Source organism: Centropristis striata, chromosome 10 (genome assembly GCF_030273125.1).
Source record: "Centropristis striata isolate RG_2023a ecotype Rhode Island chromosome 10, C.striata_1.0, whole genome shotgun sequence".
NCBI lineage: Eukaryota > Metazoa > Chordata > Actinopteri > Perciformes > Serranidae > Centropristis > Centropristis striata.
Genome location: NC_081526.1, coordinates 28,706,271 through 28,719,459, shown reverse-complemented (window position 1 = coordinate 28,719,459; position 13,189 = coordinate 28,706,271). Strand labels below are relative to the sequence as shown.

Sequence of the window (13,189 nt, the reverse complement as noted above, 5' to 3'; positions counted from 1 at the left end):
CATCGATGGGTTAGAGCGAATAAACAAAGCTGCATAAACGTACTTTGGTCAGAAGATGGCAGTGTAATGTATCGCTGTAGGCTAAACTGTCAGTACACAGGAGAAGATGTTGAGATTACGTTAGAGAGTAGGATTGTCAAAGGTATCGATGCTCAAAAAAGTATCGATACTAAAATGTTGGATCCGGATACGATACTCATTTTCAAAAGTATAGAGTATTTGAAGCTTGTTATCATAGTTGCAGTTTCTTTTTGCACAACTGTTTTTATTATAAATATTCAACCTGTGGTTCTGTTAATTTTTACATGTTGCATTTTTCTTGTTAATAAAATATTTCTGTTAAATTTCGGGGTCTTTGTTTTTATCCTTGTGGTATCGAAAATGGTATCAAGTATCGAATATTTTCTTGAGTATCTGTATCAAGTTGAAAATTTTTGTATCGTGACAACCCTATTAGAGAGAAAAACAATGAAAAGAGGTTGTTAATCGGACAACATTGGCCACGTACGAGAGAGAAAATGGAGTCTTTAGGAACTGGATTCAATTGTGCCGCTTATTTTGTTCTTTTTTATGTCAGAGCGGAAACAGTTGATCAGTCAAGTGACTTAAATGTTTGGAAAAAGTGTTTCTTTCTCCCATTTAGCGCATTTTCGAAACTTTTATCAACTCTTGGTGTTTCCATCAAGCTTTTCTCATCAAATCTTCAAAATGCGCATCAAGCTTTGTTGATGGAAACACGACTACTGAGCCTACTGAGATTTCAGCTAGCTGCCGAGTTACATCCATAGAAAATAGCGAGAGAGAAAAATCCTCCTTCCTCCCTAATGCAGGTGAATATTTCACCTGCATTAGGGAGGAAAACAAAAAGGAATAAGTGAATGTTGAGAAGTTAGACTGGAAGAATCACAATGTCTTGATAAATGTTTAAAACACCTGAAAGCTGGTGAAAATAAAGCTTTTTTTCCCTGCTCATTTTTTATGTACTTTACGGTAAAACAAGTGTGAAACGCATGTTTTGTGTCATGATTTTCAGATAATAAATATAATAAATGATCAGAATAACAAAAACATTTTCATCCTGTGGTAGTTTTGTTCAGGATTGTGACACTGTTTGGGGTATGCCTACTACTGATATTATCCAAAGAACAATGACTCACCCTTAAATAACTAAAGTGACACTAACTTTGTCTTTTTGCTGCTTCCAGGTTGAAAATAGTGAAAATCTCCTTTAAGTGCAAACAGTTCTTCGTCCAGCTAAGAAGAGAGGCGGTAGGTGTACACACACACACACACACACACCCTCCCGCAACTGTGTGATGGCGTGTGCCCTGTGCGTGTGTTTCTGTATATACTGTCTGTATAAGTGTGTGTGTGTATGTACTGTAGATGTGTTTGTATAATCAGTGTCAGATTAACCCCCTGCTGTCTGTGTCCTGGTTGACTCTGCTATAATCCCAAACTGTGTCCTGCATCTCTTGTTTGATATGTGGATCTCCCTTTCTTGTCTCAGTGTTACAAACAATTGTATATGCTTAATGATTATTTCCATCAAATAACTGCATAGTCAGCATAATAGCGTACTTTTTTTTGTAGTTGTTGCTAAGGTTTAAATGATACAGTAACTTTATTTTAATTGTTTTCTCTCCCATTCCGTGTCTCGTCCTCCCTGAATGCAGCTAGAGAACACTGGCCTTGAACATATCTTTTTATATATCTGTATCACCACACAACCTGCTTTTGCCTGTTACTTTAACCCTCTGAACCCCAAGCTCTTTTTCTACACTTTACTCACTGTGACCTTGTTTTATTATAGCCTGCACAACCATGGCAAGAGGTGGGAGCAACTCAAAAATGTCTTTTGTGCCCACAAGTGTCATGAATATGGGGGAAAAAATGGAGTTTCCACATGCTATATATACTGAACTTTTTGCATAATTTCAGCCTCTGCTTACAACCCCTCCTGTCCTGTCCTCTCCTCTCTGCTCTGTGTAAAGATTTTCAGTGAATATTTGTGACAATACCACAGAATAAATCGCTTGTCTCTAGTGTTGCTGAGGAGCACATCATTTAATGTTCTTAAAAGGATCTAGCTATTACAAATGGTTTATTTTAAGCAACACATTTTAAGTTTTGTTTTTGGTTAGTTGATATAATGGAAACCTTCAGAAACCATGATCTGTTTAAGGACAGTCGGAAAGTACAATTTCCAACAATGTCCGTTTCTACAGTTTCTTTCTTCGATAAACAGTGTATTTTTGGCGACCTCATAAAGAAAACATGTTTCAGGTGAGGTTCAGAGGGTTAAATCCTTATTGAACTATAATATATCATCTAACATTCTGATTACGCTTCTGTTCCAGCAGGTATCTCTGCTGTTACCATGGTTAGAGGAAAGTTTGCAGAGTAATGTTATCTCACTGGATTATATATTTTTATAATTTAACAATTAGAGAAAAAAAACTCCACATATTGAGTCAGCTAAACAAGACTTGAAATGATTTGTAATGGATCATCAATTGAAACGGTTAGCTAAAAGTCATGGATAAACAGTTTAACCCTTTAGATAAAAGTCATGCATAAACAGTTGAAACAAATCTCTTTACTGCATTTATGTGTCTTTTCTTGCTTTGCTGCTGGACTCAGATAAACTGGTCATCTACTGTCAACTCACGTGCTGAAAGTGTAATCAATGGCCCACTAAGTGTTGTCTTTCCCTCCCTACACACAGACTGAGACTCGGGAAACGCTGCTGGGTTTCAACATGGTGAACTACCGGGCCTGTAAAAACCTGTGGAAGGCCTGTGTGGAGCACCACACCTTCTTCAGGCTGGATCGGCCCATCCCACCACAGAAGAACTTCTTCGCTCATTACTTCACCCTGGGCTCAAAGTTCAGATACTGGTGAGAACGAGAATGCACATATACAGCATGGAAAAACAATTAGACCACCCTTTTATTCAATTTCTTGTTCATTTTAATGCCTGGTACAACTACAGGTACATGTTTTTGGACAGTATAATGATAACAACAAAAATAGCTCATAGGGGGGCGTTCCCGGTGGCACACCTGGTAGAGCGCGTACCATAGAGGCATTATCCTCGTAAGCGGCGGCCCGGGTTCGAATCCGACTCTGAGCCCTTTCCTGCATGTCTTCCCCTCTGTCCCTATGTCTCCCCTCTGATTTTAGTTATTATCAAGAATATTAAGAAGAAGAAGAAGTTTACTTTATTAATCCCACACCCTTTTATTCAATTTCTTGTTCATTTTAATGCCTGGTACAACTAAAGGTACATTTGTTTGGACAAATATAATGTTAACAACAAAAATAGCTCATAAGATTTTAATTTTAGAGCTGATGATGATTTTGGTTAATAATAATAAGAAGAAGAAGATTACTTTATTAATCCCACATGTGGAAATTCAACCTCTGCATTTAACCCATCCTTTTTTACACACAAGTGAACACACCATGCAAGGAGCAGTGTGCAGCACATTACTGCGCCCGGATATGAATACAATATAAATAATAAATGTAATAATAATATATATAAATATAAATATAAGAATATTTAGTTGTTATCATTATAAATGTACCTTTAGTTGTACCAGACATTAAAATTAACAAGAAACTGAAGAAAATAATGGTCCTATCATTTGTTCCATGACTGTATATACTGTACACTCCCAGAGGAACATGGGGGGGTAACATTCAGACACACACACACTTTCTCTGTATGTTCTTTTGTTTGACTCTCAGCTATAGAGTCCCACTCCAGGGAAACATCAACAGAAGTACATGTTTGTTTGGAAGTTGATGCAGTTGTTTCACTTTGGGTTGAGAGGCTGAAACACTGGAAGGCTCTCATGCTCTCGCCCCCCCAGACAACCACAACTTAATTATTCATGGTGTCCGTGTGCAAGCAGAGCCTGTGGAAGTCACTTCACAGTCCCACACCACTGCTGCACCCCCTGCTCTTACAAACTTCTATACATACTGCACATTCTTGGTCATTTAAAGTTGGGTTGGTTTGAAACATCTAAATATATGTAAATATGCTTTAGTGTTGCCTTGTGACAGCATATTTCCATTTTATTTGTAGCTCTTTCTATTTTCTCTTTTCTATGAAATGAGTGAGAGATGAACTGAGAGTTGGACCTCTTGTGATGCATTATTGAGCAGCAGTGATGCAATGCCAGCCAGCGTTGCTCTGATGTTTGGCTTGATGGTGTGTGTGTGTTTGTGTGTGTGTGTGTGTGTGCTCTTCAGATATTGACTGACTTTCAAGGTTCATTTATTGTCATTGTACAACACAGGGTTACACCATGAAATGCAGTTGTAGTGCCTTTATGGTACAAAAGAAAAACAAGCAAACAGAAGCAGAGGTGGGGGAAAAAATTGATAAAGTATAGTATCGCGATATTTTGGATGGCAATATAATATTGATTCATGGCCGCCAAGTATCGATATTTTAGGAACATACTGGAGATGCTGGTGCCGTATGAAACTAGAAGATCTAAGGAACCTATAGGCACCATGTGTTGGGAAGTTGTCGAAATAACACTGCAAAGTTAGGCTATTTTTATGTTTCTTTAAAAAACATTCAGAGCAGTGAAGCTTAAAGTTGAGGAAAGTTTGATAAAATGCTGCAGTTGTTGTTGTCCATACATGTTTGATATCAGTTTAGTTCAATCTGACTGAACACTTTGTTGGTCAGTCTGTGGGTTTGACTCTCACTGTAGAGAAATAAAAAGACTGAAGTGAGATGAACAGACTAAATAATTTTCTCTTTCTTGACAAAACAATTCTTGTTGAATTTAATTTTGTGGACACAAAATGCAGTTAACCCATTTAGGCCTAAAATGCCTGGAAAACCTATATTTGAGAGCTTATACATGTGGTTTTTATAAGAAGTTGAGTGTGTTTGTCCAAACCTTCAATAAAGGTTTTTTTTTTTTTTTTAAATCAACGTGTTGCATTGCGACACTCCCACATGTATTCTGATGCATTTCATTGGCAAAGAGACCGAAAATAGGTGGAAAAAACTACAAATACTACAAAACGACGTATCCGCTTTCCCGGCTTAAATGGGTTAAACAGTTAAATCATAATATATTGTATAGCAATACTCACCATATCACAAAATGCTTAAAATCACAATAATATCGTATCATGACTAATGTATCGGGATGAAATCGTATCGCGGGGCCTCTGCTGATTCACACCTCTACAAAGAAGCAGCTCTGTAATATTCTGGTATGATAGTTAGTATTCCTATATCACTGCAGAAGGGTGGATGGCCCTTTAGTGTCCTTTCGACTCTGCACAGACACCTCATTGACATCACTGATGCTCAGTAGATGCTAAATTGTGTTCTGGCTGGTTTTAATCACCAGCTGAAGAGCCATCCTGTCCTGGAGAATGCACATCGCATGCACGTTTGCAAAGCTTCCAGTCACATGCTTTCTGTTGCTTGGAAGGGGACTGTTCCTTAAAAAAAATAATGATACACATTTCAATTGCAAATGTGTGCTGTTAACTTTTTATCAACAGTGCATAATTTAAAAAAAAATATCCATATTGAATGTGTCGCACTTGTTACTGGCTGACAGACTGCTCATCTGTTAATGCTTGTGTTATTTTGACAGATTTATTCCTGAATTGTTCATGAAGAAAACAGGGAAAGTTGAAGTAAACTTGGCTTTGGTTTTATTAAACTTTGATAAACCCAAGAGTTAAAGATTTTTCAGCCTGTTTCACTCCAGTTAAAGATTTTCCACTGACTGTTTTTTTGTTTCTGTCTCCAGTGGGCGGACAGAGGTGCAGTCTGTGCAGTATGGAAAGGAGAAAGCCATCAAGGACCGAGTGTTTGCCAGGTAATACACGTGTCTTTCTTGGTCATTTCCGTCTTGCTCTTCCAAGACTCTCAATATATGAAGTTGTATGATATGTTATAGTTATATGAACGCAACTGGAACTTATGTATCATTGTTGTTTTCATTTTGGATGCAAATTAACGTTTTAGTTTGAACAGATCTCCCAGCAAGCCATTGGCCAGGAAGTTGGTGGGGGGCGGGACTGACTGGGAGTCAGTCAGCAGGAACAGCCTATCAGATGAGAGACTGGAGACCCAGAGCCTGCCCACTCGCTCGCCGCCCGGGACGCCCAATCAGTGAGTAGCACGGTTCATTCCGGGATGTACGTCGGTTTCACGCCGATTGTGAATTTAACCCTCCTGTTTTGTTCGTTTTTCAGGAAAGGCATAATGTTGATCAGTCAATTTGACCCTCGGCATGTTTAATTATTCGAAAGTGTCAGAAACCAGTTTATATTTAATTATTAACTCCATTACTAACCATTTCAATTAAGTGAATTCAATTAAGTGAAATGGTGTTCTTTACCTCTCACAGATCTTGGTTCATTGAGGATAATTCACTTGTTTTTCATTTAAAAAAATGCATGTTAAAACTTTTTTATGTACACTGGAAAGGCCTACATAACACAAAAAGATACTTTTATCTCTTTTTTTTAGATTTATAAACCTTGAAATGGGTCAGTTTGACCCCCAACATAACAGGAGGGTTAATTACAATCATAGTTAACATGGTGTGGAATATTTTAATTTAGGAAATTAATTTCACTAATTTAATTAATTCGGTTAAAAGGCAAGCCAGATACAGTTTTTAAGCAACTGAAGTTCAAGGTTTTCTTATTAATGTTTGAGAAAAACAGAGAAATATAAGTCACTGTAGTCTGTAGTTTTATCATTTGTAGTTTTTATTATTTGCTTCCTCTCTTAATTTAGTGGGCACCCAGGTCTCGAGTTACAAAAGATTCATTTTTCCAGCCTTAAGAAGGAATTTCTTATCAAGATATATAATAGTTCTATGCATGTTATACATAGACTTATACAATTTAAGATTGCTCATAGACTCAGTATACAGTCATGGAGTCATGGAAAAAATTATTAGACCACCCTTGTTTTCTTCAGTTTCTCGTTCATTTTAATGCCTGGTACAAATAAAGGTACATTTGTTTGGACAAATATAATATTAATGAAAAATAGCTCATAAGAGTTTAATGTAAGGTTTTCTTGAATATGATTTTGGTTATTCTATAATAGGGTGGTCTGATATTTTTTTTCCATGACTGTATATCCTGATGTCTCCCCCTTGTGTGATACAGGTAAACTTCAACTAAGGTTATGCCCCAAGCTCCACTCCTTCTGCTCTCTTATCATTGACTTTGCATCAAAGGCTTATAGTAAAATAATAACACCAGGGCCTTTTCTTTCCATATTTGGGGTATCTGTTAACACTGTCAATAATAACACTTCTCAGGCCATCATCACCTCATTTTACAACAATGAATGTCTTGAGTCAAATCCCACATTCCACCAGTGGTTGAGAGAGCTTGGGAATGTGAATAAGGAAAATGTTTTCATGAAAATTCTTCTCGATAAATGGTCAGCAACAACCCTGAACTGACTAATTTGTCTCATGTGTTTGAACTGATGTGACACGGGCCTATTCATGGTACAGCACACCCTCGATCTTTTTTAATAGTGTTGCTTGTGTCTTGTATTGGTATTAATGCCAAGACAATATTTAGCCTCTCTAGAACTCTGTTTAACCATAATATATAAATATCTTCTCCGCCCTTACATTAACACAATGTCTTTGTACACGTGTGTTCGTCAGGAACTCACTGTTTGTACAAGAGGGCACGCGGCTACGTCCATCCTCCGTTGGCCACCTGGTCGATCATGTGATCCACGCTTCACCCAGCCTGCCGGTCTTCTCCTCCTCCAATCACAAGTCAGCGTCGTCCACGCAGGCCAACAGCATCAGCTTGGACTCCACACCGTAAGTCTCAGTCGGGGGGAAAGCTGTCGCTGTCGCTATCATTCTCTTTTCTTTCCTTTCCTCCTCTGTGTTCCTGTCTTTGATGCACACACACACATCCCGCCCACTTTCTTTAAAGCTGTTTGTCTTTGGGGGGAAAAAACACACCAACCTTTGACTCGGCGGCGGGGAAATAGATTTCACTGTAAATTAACTGACTCATAAATAAAACACCCCCCTCCAAAAAACAGCCGCCCTTTAATTTTGAAGTTTCATTTTACTCATCAGTGTTAGTGCCACTCTGTCTGACTGTACTGCTGAGTTGACTGGTTTTTAAATGTCTGTCTGTGCCTGTGGCTTCTCCCAACAGTTCACACCCTCTCCCAGTGTCACTTAACTGGCCCCATTGAAAGATGAACCCTTTGAAAAACAGCCTGTAAAATGTGTTTATAGCGGGTAGCAGGGCGGAGAGGTTATACAACAGGGCTGAACCAGGAACGTGTGTGTCTGTGTGTGTGTGTGTGTGTGTGTGTGTGTGTGTGTGTGTGTGTGTACGACTGTGTTGTGTGTGTGTGTGTGTACGACTGTGTTGTGTGTGTGTGTGTACGACTGTGTTGTGTGTGTGTGTGTACGACTGTGTTGTGTGTGTGTGTGTGTGTGTACGACTGTGTTGTGTGTGTGTGTGTGTGTACGACTGTGTTGTGTGTGTGTGTGTGTGTGTGTACGACTGTGTTGTGTGTGTGTGTGTACGACTGTGTTGTGTGTGTGTGTGTACGACTGTGTTGTGTGTGTGTGTACGACTGTGTTGTGTGTGTGTGTACGACTGTGTTGTGTGTGTGTGTGTGTGTGTGTGTGTGTGTGTGTGTGCGTGCACGACTGTGTTGTGTGTGTGTGTGTGTGTGTGTGTGTGTACGACTGTGTTGTGTGTGTGTGTGTGTGTGTGTGTGTGTGTGTGTGTGTGTGTGTGTGTGTGTGTGTGTGTGCGTGCACGACTGTGATGTGTGTGTGTGTACAACTGTGTTGTGTGTGTATGACTGTGTGTACGACTGAGTTGTGTGTGTGTGTGTGTGTCCTGATTGTGCTCACACACTATAAAATATCTGGCAAATTCCTTGAACTAATAAAGTTCCACATTTTGGTTTCAAAGCTTGAAAGCCTACGAGTAAAAGCAAAGTGAGCGTCTCTTAAAAAACTCTTATTTGTATTAGTCCTTAGTATTAAAAAACATGAGTTCATAATAAGAATATCATATCATTATCTTCGATTATCCTGCTGCGCTGAAAATGAGCCGTGGATGCAAGATGCACATATGCGCCGAGATGGAACATTTCTCAGTTGGAATTCAGAGTGGTTAAGTAACATTACAGTGGTAGTTCCGCTGCCTACAAGGCTACACACACACACACACACACACACACACACACACACACACACACACACACACACACACACACACATGCCAAGATGTTAGCTCATTACTCTGTAAAAGAGCCAAAATATGACATAATCACCTGCCTTCTCTTCCTTAGACACACACATTATCAGTTATCCATGCATATTATTTTATTGGCCTATTGTGAGTTGTCCATCATGGAAGTCGCTGCCATTTTCAATATCAGATTCACTTATTAAAAACATCACATTTTCTGCTTAAATTATTCTTAATATTTGTTTTAACCCTCCTGTTATGTTGCGGGTCAAATTGACCCATTTCAAAGTTTAAAAATCAAAAAAAAAAAATTGTTAGTATTTTTTCATAAAAGACAAAATTCAAAAATGTAAAAAAAAAAAATCCATGTCATGTAAAACCATTATATTTTATATGTAGGTCTTTCCAATGTACATTAAAAAAATGTTTTAACATGCATTTTTATACTGAAAAACAAGTGAATTATCCTCATTAAACCTGATCTGTGAGAGATAAAGAACACCATTGCACTAAATATGCATATCTATATATATTATAAATATTATAGTTAGTCATGATTTTTTTAATGAAATATAAAAAATGTTTTTTTTTGGATAATTAAACAAGTCCTGGGTTAAATTGACCCACGCACATTATGCTGTTTCTGAGAAATGAACATAACAGGAGGGTTAAATAATGAACTTAAATGATGCAGGTTTTGATGAAGCAGGTGCTTAATTTTAACCTGTTTTCAAGGGTAGGAATATGTTTGTGAATTTAAATATGCTCCTTCTTAGATTCTTATTTTCAGCATAATCTGGTGTTTTCATCTGCACCATCACATATGTAATTATTCATTAAATAATCATGAAAAAAACATACAACAAATTGTCAATATACATTGATTTCTCTTTGTATGAATGGGTTCTGTAAATTTTATTTTTTGGAATTGCTGTTCAGTTCATATTAAAATAATGTAGGTAGGCTGGATAGGGTAGAATGCAGATAAAGGCTTTGATAGTGTGGAAATGTTTGGTTGTGGTACTTTGAATTGCTTGTGCAGTGCTTGCAAACCCTAATTGTGACTCATATCACAATTGCAATATTAGTCAGAATAATCGCAATTAGATATTTTTGTTCCAAAATCCCACAGCCAGAGTGCATGCTGCTGTTCAACTGCCTTGACTTGCTAACCTTCTGTGAATAGAATTAATTTCAACATGTGCTTTATGACAGGAAGAGGGAACTTTTGTCAGCAGTTTCAGCATTCATACTTCCCGAAACCCCCTGATTTTTTTTTTTTTTGCCTAAATCATGTTTCCTCTCTATTGAGAAGATTAGTTTATCTGTTATTTGGGCCATGAAAAACCCAAAGATAAGAAAAGAAATCCTTTAGAGACTCAGATCTGAAGTTTGGCAGGACTTCCCCTACTTAGATATTACTATTGGGCTGCAAATATTTCTATATATCTATTTTTATTATTATCAGAAGAAACAAATCCATGTTTTTGCACATCTTACTGAGATTTGGTGGCACTGAGTCAACTCCTCCACCAACCCCATTGTGATGTCTTCTTAAAAGATTTGGTCCAAACCCAGATTACACTTTGGTTTTGTGGCACTATCAGTTCTAAATCTAATATGTACCAACCACCTCTTTGTCAAATAGATATGCTTGTTTTCTGTGGTGAGAATCAGGCATCCCTTATCTTAAAGATCCATATACAATGACTATACAGTTGCTATTTTAGCTGACATGACTCAAACCTATTCCAATATTTTCTGTCTGTCTGTCACTTTGCTCATGCCCATAATCCAAATTTTCCCCAATGTTCCTCCCAAGAGTTTCCTCCAATAAAAAACTAAATTAGAATCTGCTTTCTGTCCCGCAGGCCACAGTTATACGCTGTGACAGTTCCACACATAAGCAATACAACAAAGCCATAACCCTCAGACACTCTCTATAATGTTCTGTTTTTAGTTGTGTAGACTGAAAATTATCTATTTAGCTAACCACGGCGCATTACAGTGATGGTTTTCAAAACGCACTGTCTGTATTTCTTTGACAGTGTCAAGGGAAAAAGATACAATTATATAATATACTGTAACACAACATTGCATGCAACTGTATGGTATTTTATGATAAATTACTTTGCGTGCTATAATCAAACTTGCAAGGGCTGGCTTTTGGGAAATTACTTTGTTGAAAAAACACTTTGGTGTGCACTGAATGTGTTTTTAAATGGATTTTTTGGTGGTTTTGAACACTGGACACCTCTGTCTTCAAAATGTTCTATAAAGAAGAGGAGACACTTAAGATTTTATTACAACTATTGACTATAAATGAAGGGGCCAATGTGACATCACCCATTGGTTTCTGGGCTACCATTTTAAAGCCCTGAGTCTGGCATTTTGGCTGTTGCTCTCTTTTTTTTTTTTTTTTTTTTTAAATAGACACTAAGTTATCAGCTAGCACAAGAATCAATACAGCATAGTATCGTGATATTATGTGGGGCAATATTATATTGATTAATTGCCGCCAAGTATTCCGACAGCCCGCCATTTTTGTTAACTTTTAGGAATACACTGGTCATCATATGGTTTCATCATATGAAACTAGAAGATCTAAGGAATCTATAGGCACCAGTATGTCAGGATATCGTGTCGGAAGTTGTTGAAATAATGCTGCAAAGTTAGGCTATTTTTTTAATATTTCATTGTAATTTTTAAAGCAGTCGTGTGACCTCTAACATCATGCTATCTTAATGAAAAAAGACTCTCTGGGTTCCCACAAGTCTCCTCTTTACAAACATGGCTGCCTCCAAATTCAGAACTGAGAATTTTCTCCTCTTTGAAAAAACTATTCTTGATTGAATTAAATTTTATAGACACAAAATGCAGTTAAATCGCAATATTATGTATCACAATACTCACCATATCGCAAAATGCCTAATATGGCAATAATATCGTATTGTGACTTAAGTATTGGGATAAAATCGCATCGTGGGGCCTCTGGTGATTCACACCGCTACTAACCAGTTGGTTGGCAAGATGTTTCCGTAATTCACGTTTACTATGAAATTGGGATGCTCATTTTAGTGAGCTAGAGACAGGCTAAAATCAAAATGTATTTACTAGGAAAAATAGGAACGCTGAGTTTCTTTTAGTACACCAAATGCTAAACAAGACATTAGTTCGAGAAAAATGTTAGAGTTTATGGCTATTTACATGTACACAGTGCCATGGATATGCACTGCTAAGCCTCTATAATGATTGACAGGTAGCTTCTGCTGCTTTATCATCTATTTTACGCTAAATTAGACTATAATTTGCACAATGAACGTCATTCTGTATTGACGAAGACTTAAAACTACCCATTGAGATCAAAAACTCAGTATGAAAATGTTTACTGAGGTAATAAATCAAGTGAGAAGTAGGGTCATTTTCTCATAATTTTCCATGTAATCTCACTTCTTTTTGCAACCGGTGAAGTTGCCCCCTGCTGGCTATCAGAAAGAGCGCAGGCTTAAAGCACTTCTGCATGGCTTCACTTGTTTTATTACCAGAGGTCGGTTACAATCATGCATTCAACAGAAGGAAAACTAAAAAGCAGGGCTTGTAGTTGTTCAGCGAAGACCAGAGCTAAATCTCCATATCCCAGGGCGTTGGCTACGTTGTGGTATGGAATGAAGACACTTTCATATCCATTTCACTCGTCTGTGTCGTGTTGTGGAAGCACAGTAATGTAGGAGGATGTTCGGTCTCGGCGCAGGCCTGCTGTGCACTGGCCTCCTTCTGAGAGCCTGACCTGGTTTTGACCCATAATAAATGTTAGTTTCCGTGTGTGTGTTTAAGACACAAAGTGGCACCAGTGGCAGCAGCCAAAACAAAGGCAATGCTCTTTGACTGGTGCTCTCGCCCCTACGGAGTGCCTGCACA

The 13,189-nt window shown here is 37.9% G+C and overlaps 1 protein-coding gene across 3 annotated transcripts in view; it reads left to right on the top strand.

Moving 5' to 3' along the window:
• The window catches only part of ptpn4a (protein tyrosine phosphatase non-receptor type 4a), an 89,606-nt gene that overhangs the window by 63,247 nt on the left and 13,170 nt on the right, over positions 1-13,189 (top strand). The window contains exons 11-16 of one of the 3 annotated variants that reach the window (XM_059342454.1): positions 1,206-1,269; positions 1,814-1,834; positions 2,729-2,901; positions 5,806-5,874; positions 6,024-6,170; positions 7,699-7,863. In XM_059342454.1, coding sequence (XP_059198437.1) covers positions 1,206-1,269; positions 1,814-1,834; positions 2,729-2,901; positions 5,806-5,874; positions 6,024-6,170; positions 7,699-7,863 — 639 coding nt within the window. The remainder of the gene's footprint in view (positions 1-1,205; positions 1,270-1,813; positions 1,835-2,728; positions 2,902-5,805; positions 5,875-6,023; positions 6,171-7,698; positions 7,864-13,189) is intronic. The other 2 variants (XM_059342456.1, XM_059342455.1) reach the window with 2 other exon arrangements.